This window comes from Symphodus melops, assembly GCF_947650265.1.
Source record: "Symphodus melops genome assembly, chromosome: 20".
In the NCBI taxonomy this organism is placed as follows: Eukaryota; Metazoa; Chordata; class Actinopteri; order Labriformes; family Labridae; genus Symphodus; species Symphodus melops.
In genome coordinates, this window is record NC_136710.1 from 16,742,745 (window position 1) to 16,757,608 (window position 14,864).

At 38.7% G+C, this 14,864-nt stretch overlaps 2 protein-coding genes across 2 annotated transcripts in view; both read left to right on the plus strand.

Moving 5' to 3' along the window:
- The window catches only part of LOC306841676 (uncharacterized protein), a gene marked incomplete at its 3' end in the record, with an annotated part of 37,928 nt that overhangs the window by 3,821 nt on the left and 19,243 nt on the right, over positions 1–14,864 (plus strand). The window lies entirely within an intron of this gene.
- Positions 913–4,444, plus strand: LOC306841589 (uncharacterized protein; the record flags this gene model as incomplete). Its single annotated transcript, XM_079371532.1, has 7 exons — positions 913–962; positions 1,095–1,163; positions 1,638–1,796; positions 1,879–2,001; positions 2,085–2,128; positions 4,184–4,286; positions 4,422–4,444. Exons 1-7 carry the CDS (start codon positions 959–961, stop codon positions 4,442–4,444), a joined length of 525 nt encoding a protein of 174 aa, XP_079227658.1. The 5' UTR covers positions 913–958.

Sequence of the window (14,864 nt, forward strand, 5' to 3'; positions counted from 1 at the left end):
GAACATAAGTTGGGAGCTTGAGCGTCCCTTGTTAGATAGCTCAATCTTTCCTGCTGTTGTTCGTACTCTAACAGTGTGGTCACACCTCAGCTGTTTGGTTCATTTGTCGGATAGTTGCGTCTGTTTTGGGGTAGTGTGAATGCTTAACAAGTTTTGCTGTTTTTTCAACAGTTTTTTTCTTTGTCTGTAGTTCCTGCCTCTTTCAGTGGAAAAAACTTTGTGGTTTTCTGTCACAATCTCTTCAGATAAAGACCACTTAAAGTTATCTGCAGCTAAAAATACTTCTTCAAATATCGAAGCAAAACAAAGTAAACAGCGGTCACATTAACCGAAGGTGTCTATAAAAAAGTAAGTTAACCTTTGCTATGCCTTTACTTTCTTCCTCTTTAGGTGGAAAAAGCTTTGTGGTTTTCTGTCATGTTGCTTTAGCTGAAAACCACGTTAACACCAAAAAAAAAAAAAAAGAAAGAATTGCAACACTATAACACAAAAGAAACCTCACATCTTCACTCTTGACTACAGTTTAAATTTGGTTTTGAAAATCTCTTTTTTTTTTATTTCAAAACGAAAACAGATATTTGTGTTTTTTACTCAAACTTATTCAGTAAATTAAACTCATTTCATTAAGTCTCATCCTCATCGAAGGAATGTAGTGACGATGCAATTATAGAATAGCTTATCTAAATAAGTAAACACCAATGTTGTTCGTTCACCTGAAATTGCAAAAATTGAAATACCCTTGGCCAAATCGTTTTTGTTTTCCTGCGGTATTTCAAAGAAGAAGAACATTTTTCATCTGCAGTAATGTGTTGTGTCACTTCTCTCTGGCCAATCAAATGTTGTCCTCCCTCTTAAGAGTGAAGAGAGCACGAAGATGTGTTTCAGTCGACACAGTAATTTGAACACGATGACACCTCTTGTGATTGTGTTCTTCCTTTTATGTCTGTGCTTGGGGGAGATGGGTGAGTTATGTTTTAGAATTGTCTTACAGGCTATTTGGTCACTTTTCATGACATTTACTTCAACTTTTGTGCTGATTAAGAACATTTTTTCAATCTGAAATGATTTCAGCGTTTTCTATTACTTACTTTTAGGTCAGACGTCGGATCCAAGATCGATCATAAATGGGCGCCAAGAGAGTAGATTCATATCGGCGACTGTTGGTGAGGAGGTCACTTTGCATTGTTTCTATGAAGGTGATATAGCAACAAAGTTTTACTGGTACAAACAAACTCTGGGACAGAAACCTGAGCTCCTCTCTTCATTCTACAAATATGAAAGTAATGCAAGTTTTTACGGTGAATTTGAGAATAATCCACGCTTCACAGTGGATAATAAAGTTGGTCATAATCATCTAAAGATCACAGACGTGCGCATCACAGACACGGCTACTTACTACTGTGCACGTAGCCAAACGTCCGTATTTGAATTCATGGAAAGCATTACTCTAAGAGTAAAAGGCTCAGGTTTAAACATTCAGCTGTTGATCAATCAGTCAGCATCTGCGATCACCAAGCCAGGAGGCTCTGTGACTCTGAACTGTACAGTCCACACTGGGACCTGTGATGGAGAACACAGTGTTTACTGGTTCAGAGACTCTGAAAAATCTCACCTTGGACTCATTTACACTCATGGAGGCAGCAATAATTTGTGTCCGAGGAAACCCAACCAACAAACCTGTGCCTACAACTTACCAATGAAGAACCTGAATGTTTCTCATACTGGGACGTACTACTGCGCTGTCGCTTCATGTGGACACATTCTGTTTGGAAACGGGACCCAGCTGAAGTTCAGAGGTGCGTTATTATTTTAGCAGGGATTGTCTTTTTTATGTTAAAGTACAAGTCTGCACATTAAAACACTCATGTCTCACTACAGATGAGAACACCCTTGACCTGGTGTATATCTTGAGTGGAGCTTTGACTTTTACCGTCACCTTGCTTGTATTGTTGGCGGTCTTCACCTATGTAATCTACAAGAGAAAGAACTGCAAATGCAAAGGTACGTTCACCGCTTTCCTTTCTTAACAGTGTTGATCACATGATACAGTTTAATAGTAAAGGATTTTTTTCATCATTATCTAGAATCTGGTGCAAGAATTTCGGCTCCCTCCACAACAAATGAACAGGTACTTTATGATTCAATTCACTTTTCTACCAAATTAGACAGTTTGAAAACAAGTTAAATCTGGGATGTTTTGTGAGCTCTCAGAGATAAAAAAAAAAAAAAGGTTTCCAGGCGCACGGCAAAGTCCACCACTTGTTTCCGTGCAGCTGAGAAGTTCTTTCTCCCATCAATTGTCACCATGCAGCGTTTGTAATCCTACTAATTGACCTCTCGTCCTTCTGTTATATTGAAGTAAGGAAGTACGGGCCCTCAGCACTCAAACCATTTGCAAAGCGTTATGCTTGCTACCGTTGCCGGTCACCAGTTGTATGGCCTGCAGAACAGTCCTTACGTTTCACCACACATCTGTATGAGCATGTGACAAATAAAAATCTTGAATCTTAATGAAAGATTCTTTGAAACAAACTACAATCACAGCTAACAAAGTGTATTCTCTGAACTGTAGACCACTTTTTGTTTTTAAATGTATGGTTATGATCTAATGAGGGAGTAAAACTGTAAAGAAGTGTTGCTGTAGCTCTGATGGCTGAGCTGTGAGGTTGTGTCACATGTACAGAGGCTTTAAACCTCCGATGAGGCAGCCCCTCAAGTCATTCCCTAATCTCTGTCCCGATGTGCTGCTAAACCCACTTTACTGTTTAAACAAATACAAAAAAACTGAAATCAATCTTTGGGTGGGAAAAAAAGTCTGGACCCTGTTGCCATAGATAGATAGATAGATAGATAGATAGATAGATAGATAGATAGATAGATAGATAGATAGATAGATAGATAGATAGATAGATAGATAGATAGATAGATAGATAGATAGATAGATAGATAGATAGATAGATAGATAGATAGATAGATAGATAGATAGATAGATAGATAGATAGATAGATAGATAGATAGATAGATAGATAGATAGATAGATAGATAGATAGATAGATAGATAGATAGATAGATACTTTATTGATCCTGAGGGAAATTCAATGCATCCAGGCAATATACAAGACATGCAGGACACAAGACATTAGTTACAATAAACTGCTGTCCACCTCCCATATATAGTAACCCAAAACAAGATTTGTTCGTATTTATTTTATACGAATAAAAATAAAACATTTAAAATCAAATCTGCGCTATTAAAAATAGACATACTTAGAAAAAGAAATGTAAATGAACTCTGCAGGAAAAGAAAGATATGTGCAATTTAAAAAGAGAACTCCAAACAGCTAAGGAACAGTGATGTGACCTGTGCATCCGAGTGTTGACCGTCTGAAAGTGTGTTTTTTAAACATGTATAGGGTTAGTGTTGTTTGAGGGTGGGGGTGGTGCAAAATGTGTGGAAACAGACATTAGACAGTGAATACAGACATTAAGGATGCAAATTAAAGTTACTGTTATTAAAATGTCCAAACATTAAAGATGTAGAAGTAAAGTGATTGTCAGATCGACATTAAAGTGTCCAACTGGACGCTGACTCTCAGGACAAAAGTGCATATTAGAAGTGAGGGAAAAAAAGATCAGTCCAGGAGTCCCTGTGTGCTTTTCCCCTGCTGTCACAGTGAAGTGTTGTACAGTATTATGTCCACGGGGACAAAAGAGTTCTTGAGCCTGTCCGTGGAGCACGACTGTGACAGCAGTCTGACACTGAGCATGCTCCTCTGTCTGGTGAAGGTGCTGTGCAGAGGGTGGTGGGTGTCGTCCATGATGGACAGTGTTTTGTCCAGTCCATGTATCCCAACGTTCTACACGTCGCAACGTATGCTTGTTATACACACTGAACTGGGGCACATGTTCAATCACATATGGGCACATGGGTGATGTTGTCTCCACTCATAGTTATGTTGGCACATGTCCATGACTAACCTTTAGTCTCTCACTGCATTTAGTACGAAAGACTCTGAGAGAAATTCAGATAGCTATTTATTGGTCGGATGCATCCCTTCTTTTAAAAGAAAAATAAATGAATAATAGTGTTTTTCATACGGTTCTTTTTTCAGTACTCAGCTTTACTCTGAGATGGTATATGGTGATTTTCTGATATTTACTAATACTCATGTCTTATTAACAGGGTGACCACAATGAGGAAAACATCCATTACGCAGCTTTAAGGGCACACAGGGTCAACCGACCCAGAAGACCACGAAACACAGAGGATGAGTGTGTGTACTCAGGTATAAAACAGTAGACATGTATATTTAACATTTCTCTGTAACAAAAGTAATGGGTAACAATACTATAAATGAGCCTTTAAGACATGGTGGTCATTCTATTAGCATCTCTTCTTTTGTGTTTTGATGGTGTCCTAGGTTGCTCCTATCTCAGTTTTTAACCTCATGACCTGAATCTCAACAATTTGTTGATCAAACCTGCTATCTTACTACTTCTACATTCACAATAAAGACAAAAGCTTGAAAATGATTTCCCCTTATATGCATCTAACAAGCCTCTAAAGCAGTGGTGTCCAAACTTTTTTTCTTGCGGGCCAAAATTGTCAAGTTAGAATCGCTCACGGGCCACAGGGTTTTTTGTTTTTTTGTTTTTTTTTAAATATTGGAAGGAACTTTTTGTATTTTGACCACTTCAAAAAATAATGTAAATACACAATAATTAATTGCAGTGGGGAAACTGTTGAGTTCTAATTTTTTTGGAAAGAATAGTCAGGCTTTTATAGGTCTCCCTCGCTAACATGAAAAAGAAAAAGAACGAAATATGCCATCTGATGAGGCCTGGGGTCAAAATCTTCTGATTCTTCGAACGAAGTCAAGGGCCACAAACAATCCACTCAAGGGCCACAAATGGCCCCCGGGCCACACTTTGGACACCCCTGCTCTAAAGAGAGAAGCGGGCTCCAACTTTTTTTTGCTGAAACTTTTGAAAAGTTTGTTATTTGTTTTTAAGAGAGAGAGAAGGGGAAACAAAAGGAAAGGAGAGAAGTGGAGAGGGGAGTGGCCGATGTCTTAAACTAACTTCAGGGCTGTGCCCGACACAGACAGCGCAGACTGTGAGCCTAAATACTTGAGAATTGGATTGGTAAACATTGAACCCATTTTGATTGGGCAAGATAAAGTAGGTGTGTCCGTCAGGATGACATCCGTCCGTCATGACCTCATCACGACCTCATCATCCTGACGGTGATGAGGCTCCTTCAGAGTGCACAAGCATTGAAAGGCACGCAGATCACGTCATTACTTTTCAAATGAAGATCTTTATTTATTTTGTACTCTATTATTGTTGCTGGATGTCAAGTTTCTTTATTTCTTTAGGATCTTATTTTTTTTAACATATCTTCATGTATAATTTTATTGTGATGGTTGATGGCTTAGTCACGAGTCTTTTGATGTCTCGTGTGAAACACATGTTATTTTTTGCCTTCTTGCTGAAATGTGCTATTTAACTCAATTTCACTTGACTTGAGATGCAGTAATTCTATTTTCACACTTTCCTTTTTCCATGGATACTTACAGTATATAATAAATATTGTCCACATAGCTCCAATGGCTGACTTTTTGTCCATACCATTGAGACTTGCCTTTACAAGCTTAGTTTCATTAGGGTGTAACTTCAGAGTTCTGCAGTTTAATTTAATTCAGTGAGAGAAAACATGAATGGCCTTATTACAAAATGCTCAAACAGAGAGACACTTGTGTTAATTATCGTTGTATCATTTGTGTTAAGTAGAGATGTGGACTCGAGTCACATGCCTTAGACTCTTAGTGTCTGCATTTATCATCAATCAGCACTTAACGATAGAAATGTCACCCCAACGCTTGCTGTATTCTGTGAGCTTCTGCACACAGACTGTAAACCAGCGCTGTGTTATATCCTAACACTAAAAACAATAAGCTTGTCTGGGCACTACTACCTTTGAAAAAAAACAAAAAACAAAGGAGAGCAAATGCATTTGTTTAGAATTTCCCAATTTCCTGACCTGATCTAATAAAATGATCACAAAAAAAGGAAAGGTAATGAAAGGTAAAAAAAACACATAAATGGGAGAGTCTGATGCTGATGACATGGGATGCATAGGCATCATTGTCTTAAGTTAATTATATGATATTAATTTTGACCTGCACTGAGATGGACATTTTGTTAAATATATTTTCTGAAATGTTTGTATATATTATATTTGCGATTGTGTCAGTAATGTTTGTATATATATATATATATATATATATATATATATATATATATATATATATATATATATATATATATATATATATATATATATATATATATCTTCATCTGATCCATTGAAACACATGATTGATCTGTCTTGTCTTGAGTTCATCTCATGGGTGACCTGCGATGCAACAGAGACTGAAGGCTCTGTTCGGCATACAATGGGACTGTATGGGCTCGCAAAACTAGTTTTGGAGGCCTGTTGTCGTCTACTCTGGACGGACAAAGTTTGAGTTTCAGACATGTTTTTTTGTGTAATGAAAACATTGTTTTGCTGAATAAACTTTATTTAGATGCTACTTTATATACCACCGTGGCCATTTATGTTTCATTCAAAGTACATGCTTGTAGCAGTATATGCCTTTACTGCTGTTTATCTTTATTATCGCTTGTATATAAAGTTGGTGAGCAGCCCTAGTATTTACCATGTGTCGCTACCCGTCAGTCCCCGTCTGCCTTTTTTTGGTCAATTCAACTTGTTGAATCAGGTTTGAGAAAGCCCCTTGAGCATGTTGCTGAAGTATCCATGCTTTCACCCATTAGTGCGGTTTCTCGTTTCTTGTCACCTTGGCACCTTGGCAGGGTAAATTTCTTTCAGGTATGGCTGAAGTAGAAAAAATAACAACCTGTAGTAGCGCTATGAATACAGGAGATCGCAGTAATGCAACCTCCGCCTCTTCTTTTCCACTAAAAGACCCAGGGCTGACAAAGCCAGTGCCATTTTCTGACTTCTGCGCCAGAGATCTTGTTGACTCTGCCCACTCCTGTTTCTAAAAGGACTGGCCTCTTCTTGGTCTTCTTCATGGCCGCCCCCCTAATCTACTCTCCATGTCTGGACTGTCCTGGCTCAGTGCCCTGCCTCCAGGCCATACACTTGTAGGTCCGGATTTAGCATCAAGTAAACACAGAATATTGTTCAGACTAAACATGAGCAATTCTGCTGGCTTACATGTTAGCTGTTGTTACATCGTCTGTTGTGAAACTGCATAATTATTTTAAAGCTCTTCACATAGGTTATCACAAAAGAAACAGCCCCAAAGTTTATCCCTTCATGGACAATATATGAGGCTAAATGTTAGCACTGCTGCTAAATTCCTAATACATTTTAGGTATTGTTAAACTACAGGCCTGTTCAGAACTTGTTGTCAATTAAAGGCTAGATTTTCAAATAGGGGTTTGGGGGCAGTTGCTGAAAGAATCACTCCCACGATTCCCTGCCTGCCTCAACATCATCTTTTGTTATGTTTTGATTGAAAGCCTCCTCGAAGCAGATCTTATATACTGTGTGTTTAAAGGCGGTTGGCATCCAAAGAGTTGCATTACTGCGATCTCCTGTATTCATAGCGCTACTACAGGTTGTTGTTTTTTCTACTTCAGCCATACCTGAAAGAAATTTGCCCTGCACTCTCTGACTTCTCCCGGTAAGGGGTTGAACATAACCTCCCATGGCCAATCAGTAGTAAGCATTCATCAACCAAGCCATTGGGAGCAAAACCTGAAGGATACGACCCTGATTGACAGATTACGAAGCAAATAAACAATATCGTTGACTGAAATGACACAACAGAGAGCAATTTTCTACTGGGTTACTATTCCACTGAATCAATGCAACACTAGAAAACACATTGTATGAAGTGAGCAGAATTTATTTTAAAGGAAACTTTACCCATTGTGAATGGCATTATTCTGCTAAATTCACACATCGGCATAAACAAGGAACTCTTGTTGCGCTCCTCAATTTGAAACCCAGACTTGTGCCATGTAGGAGTCCATTTCTCAGTGAGAGATGTCTCCTACTCTGTCTAGTGACACTTGCATCACTGAGATATAATGACACAAAGCACAGCAGAATAAAACAAATTATCTTGAAAGTTATAATTGGAGCCGACATCATCACAAAGTTTAAATACATCAGATGTCAACAGAAAGAATGGAGACAGAATTAGGTCTGCAGGTGTTTAAAAAGAACACCAAACTGTTTTCAACTGAGATGAGTTTGATGTGGCTGTTGCTGGCGGTGAATGTCGTGGCTTGTTTCCATAATAGGACATGAAGTGTCACTACAGGTTGACCAATCAAAGGCAGTCTACTCTATGAGGTGACGAGAACGGAACAAGATTCTTCTCATTCAGCACTGCAATTTCCTCAGGATGACATCTCCAAAGTTACTTTTCTATTTTACATTACTCCTCTTGGACAAAAGTGGTGAGTTGAGTTTTCTTTTCTTTTAGGTTCAGGTCATTCTACCTGCCTTTAAATGTGTTCCTCTGATAGTACAAAAGTACATTAGACCTTAACAATCTATTTAACATTTATTTTTTCTGTCTTCTCACTTCAGCTCAGATGACCGATCAATCCTCAACTATTCATCAAGAGAGAGAATTTATATCAGCTCATGTCGGAGACAACATCACTTTGAAATGTCTCCATGAAGACAAAACGGTACAACGTTTTTTCTGGTATAAGCAACCTCTCGGACAAAAACCAAGGCTGATGTCAACCTTCTTTGGGACCAATATAAAGACAGCATTTAATCATGAGTGGAAGAACAATCTACGCTTTACACTGGAAGCTGTAAATGGTGGAGTTTCTCTGAACATCACACATTTACAAATTTCAGATGCAGCTACTTACTACTGTGCCGTTAGCTTTTCAATAACTTTTGAATTTGTGAAGGGTACTTTCGTCAGTGTTCAAAGTTCAGGTTTGAACATCCCAGCTGTGGTCCATCAGTCAGAATCTGACACCATCCAGACAGGAGGCTCTGTGACTCTGAACTGTACAGTCCTCACTGGGACCTGTGATGGAGAACACAGTGTTTACTGGTTCAGAAACTCTGAAGAATCTCATCCAGGACTCATTTACACCCATGGAGGCAGGAATGATCAGTGTGTGAGGAGCTCCAACACAGAAACAAACACCTGTGTCTACGACTTGCCATTGAAGAGCGTCAGTCGCTCTCATGCTGGGACTTACTACTGCGCTGTCGCCTCATGTGGACGCATTCTGTTTGGAAAAGGGACCAAGCTGAATGTTGAAAGTAAGTAACTCCTTCAGAAACTATTGCTTTCTGATAGCTATAATTACATCTAATCAAGTAAAAACTTTTTTTTTTTAAAAAAAGAAGCTGCTCAGCAATGACCTCTGTTTTTTGTCTGTTTGCAGAAGAGAAGTACTCCCATGTCTTGGTGTATTTCTTGAGTGGAGCTTTGACATTCACCACCATCCTTAGTTTTTCTCTCGCTGTGAGACTGTTCAATATTTGGAGAAAAATCTGCTGTCACCCCAGAGGTAATTAGTACTTTTTGTTTCTATGCATATCTATAAAACAGTGGATCATAGTAAGTTTTAGAATTGTAATGAAATGGCTCGTTATTGTTTTACAGAAACGTCAGATTCTTCCGTGACGACTTCACAGGTATTTCCACCAAATTTCTGATCATTCAAAGAAAGGAGGGCAATTTGGTTTTGTATTTAGTCCATCTGTGCTCCCGAATCGTCAACAGTGGAGTAAAAAGTACAAATTACCACTATAACATGGAATTTTGAACAGCAAGTCTTAATCCCTGAGGAAAGGTATCGTTTATCATTTGGAGAAGAAGTTGAAATAAAGAATTAAGAAGATAGATAATATCAACAATATAATCAAAAATAGAGCAAAATAAATAAAATAATCTGTCTCTTCTGCATTTTCATGCAACTAGTATTTATGAAAAGTTTCTTTATTCTTGAGTTAGTCTTCAGTTGTCCTTTTACACTGATCAGTTGTCTATGTTAACTCGACCGTCTACAGCAACTTAATATCTCTAGAAAACTGTTTGGCTGCTGTCAAGAAGTGAATGTCCCAAAGCTTACTTCAGACATAACTGAGCATTTTATTTTAGGCCTGAAACTTTCCTCATATAACATCCCAGTGTGTTCAACCCAGGATTTTAATCTCTGCATGTTATTTAAACCTGAGTTAAAATTCAATCACACTAATCCCTTGCATCACATAGGGACCGCTTATGTCATCCAGCCACAATCTCCTTCATTTTACAAAAAAAATACAAACAAAAGGTGGCAGCTGTTTTGGCGCCAAGACTTCAGGGTCACATATTATACTCATTTTCCAAAAGTTAAAATAAGTCTTGGAGCTCCTAAAACATGTCTGTGAAGTTTCTTGTTGTAAATACACTCTGATCCTGCATTTGATTGATAAACCCCTCTATGTCAGCCCTGCTCAGAACAGGCTTGGGTAGCTTCGGCTTTTTTGCACCATGTCCTATTATTTACAGTGAGAAGGCAGACTCAGAGTGCAGAACAAACACTTAGCTGTGGAAGTGTCACCCACCTGGGGGAGGAGTTACTGCCATTTGTGATGTCATGAAGGGAAAGTCTCCAAACAGCCTGTTTGAGCACCTATTTTCTGAAGATTAGATCAACTTTTATTCTTAATTGGGGGTCTGGTCTTTGAATTGCCGCTGGGGACAAATCAGGTTTGTTTTACTTGAAAATAAACAGAATAGGGACACATATTATTGTCAGAAGATCATGTGCATTTACATATTTATTTACATAATAAACTGAATCTGTTATTTTTTCTATGTATTGGATCACTCAAAGTAAATCTCCCAATCTAATGTCATTTTATATTTTTTGTTATTTCATTATTACTTCTATTTTGGATTTTTATTTTTTATTTGTATCCGCCCTATCTCACTTTTTAACATGGGTTTAATTTTTTCTTTAAGAAATACAGTTTATGATTTGTATTGTTGTTGTTGTTGCGCTTAAGCTCAGAAGAATTACTTTGAATATTTGTACTTTAAGTTTTTGCTGTTTACTTATAAGCGGTTTTTTCTGTGTTTAGGGTCACATGAATGAAGATAATCTTCATTACGCTGCTTTAAGGGTGAACCAGGCCAGCAGATCAAGAAGACATGTGGACGACACAATGAGTGAATGTGTGTACTCTGGAGTAAAGAAGTAACCTTAAGGTTTCATCATTGGTAATCTGTGCCAGGACATAAACTGTTTACTGTGTAATTTGGATTCTCAGCCAACAGGGACCTTTTACATTGTTTTACCTGGAATGTCTGAAGTAGGGTCGGCTGTGGCTCTGTTGGTAGAGTCGTGATCTCTCAAACGGAAGGTTTAGGGTCCCCTGCTTCTGCAAGCAACATGTCCGATGTGTCCTTGGCAAGACACTTATGGAATTAGTTACTTCTGATGCTCAAATTTACACAGCAACCACTGCCATCAGTGTGTGAATGGGTAGGTGTGACATGCAGTGTAAAAGCCAAAGTCAGAAGACTAGAAAAGTACTGTACAAGCTCAATTCCAAGTAAAACAGAAATACTATAATACAAATCTGAAAATGAAAAAAATAAACTCATTTAGGACAATGACTTTCAGTTTCTCTGTAATTATGTTACTTATTTGTTGTTTGTTTTTTTGTGTGTTACATTATGTGCAGCTCTGTCTCCTCGCCTGCAGTGTGGATGTGTATTTGGGTAAATGTGTCTGTGGTGACTGTGTCAGTCAGTCAAGTGCTGGTGCAGGTGCTGCGTCTGATAGGTCAGTTCAAGTAGAATTGCTTCCTCCTAAATGGATCAAGCCTGACATGAAAGCTTTTGATGGTGCATTACATTAGATCTTAGGAGTCAGAAATTCCGAAATGACAATCCAGTCTGATACGTCATCAGAAATGCTCCATGAAGTCGGAATTCTGACTTAAAAATTCAGAGGAACTTCATGAGTGTGGGTTAAAATCCAAAATGGCTGCTAAGTGCATCAACAGTAATGTTTAAGCTGTCGATATTGTGTTCATTAGCAGCGTAGTCACCTCTTTGTGTAATGAAATCAATCACAGCGATAGTATTGTTAGTTATCTGTGGACATGTTGTCATGTTACTAAATGATCACATAGTGTGTTGTTATTGCCTGGTATTAGCTAACAAGTCAATGGTTCTCCAGAAGGCGTCCATCTTTCTTGTCTGACTTATTGCTGACTGGAAACTGGAGCAGATGTAACACGGGTGTGATTTCATTCCCAGCTCTCAGATACGATCTTGAAGTAAAAGTAATGCACCATAAATCCTAAGCTGCTGCAGCATGCGCCCCTTGCTTCACCTCACATGCTCAACAATACCAGCATTTAGCTCTATAAATTATGTTGGTCTGAGTTTTAAGATAGTTTGTGTTTGAAACTATAGCAATCTGATTGATTTATTGAGTATTGGTTTGTAAATAACTTTTAATAATAAATACATCACTGAACACTTTATCAGCAGTGTAGAAATGAGTAACCTTTTCTGATTGTCTTTTTTTCCCCTCCTGTTTATGTGTCAAATGTTTAACTTTGTGTTTTTGGTTGTGGGACATTGGGGATTTTATTAGATGACTTTTGCTTCATTTTTCAGGCAATGCCCAACGCTTTGTTAAAATAAACTGCTGCATGAACTCTGAATTTGACTGATGATGCCTGCTTTCTTGGCAGTGGGAAGAGTTGGGGTTACTTATTAAGTTGTGTCTATAATTCTACTTGTTCAGTGGGGACATTACAACAGTATTTTTACATCTTTGAGCCGTGTCGTACCCTTAGACTGTGAATCTAATGGACAAAGCCTGATTGTTGTCAGCCATCTGTTCCTGCAGGAGTTCTGGAGACTCATCGACAGTCGCCATGCAGAACATCCTGTCTCAGCCTAACTTTCAGTCAACCTAACGACATGTTTAGAGCCAGGTCTTAAGTCTCTTGACCAACCAATACATAGTGCTCACCTACACATTATGTTAGCTGCACTACTAGCTATGGATAACATGGATTATTTTTAAAATCAGAAAAGAGTTGTTTTAAAAAATCACCCCCTGTACAGTGAAAACAATAACTAATGAGACCTATTTAAATCTTTAGTCCCAGACTGTAAACTTTTATGCTGAAAAATGGCTGTTTGCCAGTCATGTGTATGCGACGTCTCGTGTTCCTGGAACCAGCCTCAAGTGGACAGTCAACGAACTGCAGGAATTTACACTTCCGTTTTGGCTTCATTTTTCAAGACCTGAGGTTTAGTTCAGTTTAGTCCAGTTTATTAGTTTAGTTGTCAGGGAGCATTTAAAAATAACATTAATTTCATTGAGAAAAGATGCTTCATGCCAGATTAGAGAAGTTTACTCATTTCCATCTGCAGTCCCCGAGCAGGTCAACTCAGAGTATGTGCATAATACATTAAAACACATAAATTCATATCACAATACACATGTGCTTGGTTCCCACTTGGTCTTACCTCAGTTCAGTAACATTGCAGCATGGTAAGTCTGGTTTGAAAGGATGAAGGTAATAACACTAAACATTTTGATAACATAATAAGAAACAACAAAAAGTGACTGCGTCCGAAAAGGAGTTGGTAGAAGTAAAAGAATGTAAATCCATACCCTTTCATCACTTTTCTTTTAATTAATTCATATTGCATTCCAAGAAATGCTCAAATTTATTAATTTACAGAGAGACAAATGAAAACAGAAGATGCTACTGCACTAACTGACAAAATCTCACCCTACAAATGTCAATAAACCTTAATCTTATATGAAGTAACCAGTGCATTTTAAATTCCTGTAGCCTAAATTAAAAAGTAACTACATTCAGTCCTAGTGAATGCAAATAGTTATGCAGTTACACTACTGTATGTTTTCCCATTGGACTGGGGACATTGTTGGGCAGTGTATGGAATATTTTGAGGAACTCCTAAACCCAGACAACATGTCTGCTGAAGAGGCAGAGCGTGGCCACTGACCTTCGCAGAGGTCGCTGACACAGTTAGAAAGCTCCTCACTCACAATGCGCCAGGATGAGATTCACCCCAAGATGCAAAAGGCTCAGGACATTGTTGGGCTGTCTTGGCTGATAGTTCTACAATGTTGCATGGAAATCTGGGACAGCGCCTGTTGAGTGGCAGATCAGTGAGGTTTCAAAAGGGTGGACTGGAGGCTGTGCTCCAATTATCAGGGTATCAAACTTCTCAGCCGGCTAGAAAAATTAGGATGCTGGGAAGGAGGCTCCGACCAATTGTTGAACTTCAGATACAGTCTGCCATGGTCGTTGGAAAGTGGACCAGCCTTTTACCCATACAGGGCTTCAAGGGGAATCATGGGATTTTGCTCATCCAGTCCTCTACATTTTTTAATGGACTTTAAGAAGGCTTATGGCTTTGTCCCCAGTGAGATCTTTCGTACTACCATCCTGTCCCTGTATGACCAATGTGGGAGCTTTGTCCGCATCCTTTGCAAAGTCAGACACGTTCTCGGTGTGTTGGCCTATGCTAGGGTTGCCCCTAGTTGCTGGTTCTTTTGTGTTTTTTTCTGGACATGATCTCAAGGAGCAGCTGGGTGGAGGAGGTATTCCAATTTGGAGGCATCAAAATCTCATCTCTACTTTTTTCTGATGTTGTGGTTTTGTTGGCTTCCTCATGCTGGGGCCTCGAGCAGGCATTGGGCAAATGAATGCAAAGTGGCTGAAATGAGGGTTAGCAACTCCAAGTCTGAGGCCCTGGTTCTTTCCAGCAACAGTGTTATGGTCACTCTAGGTG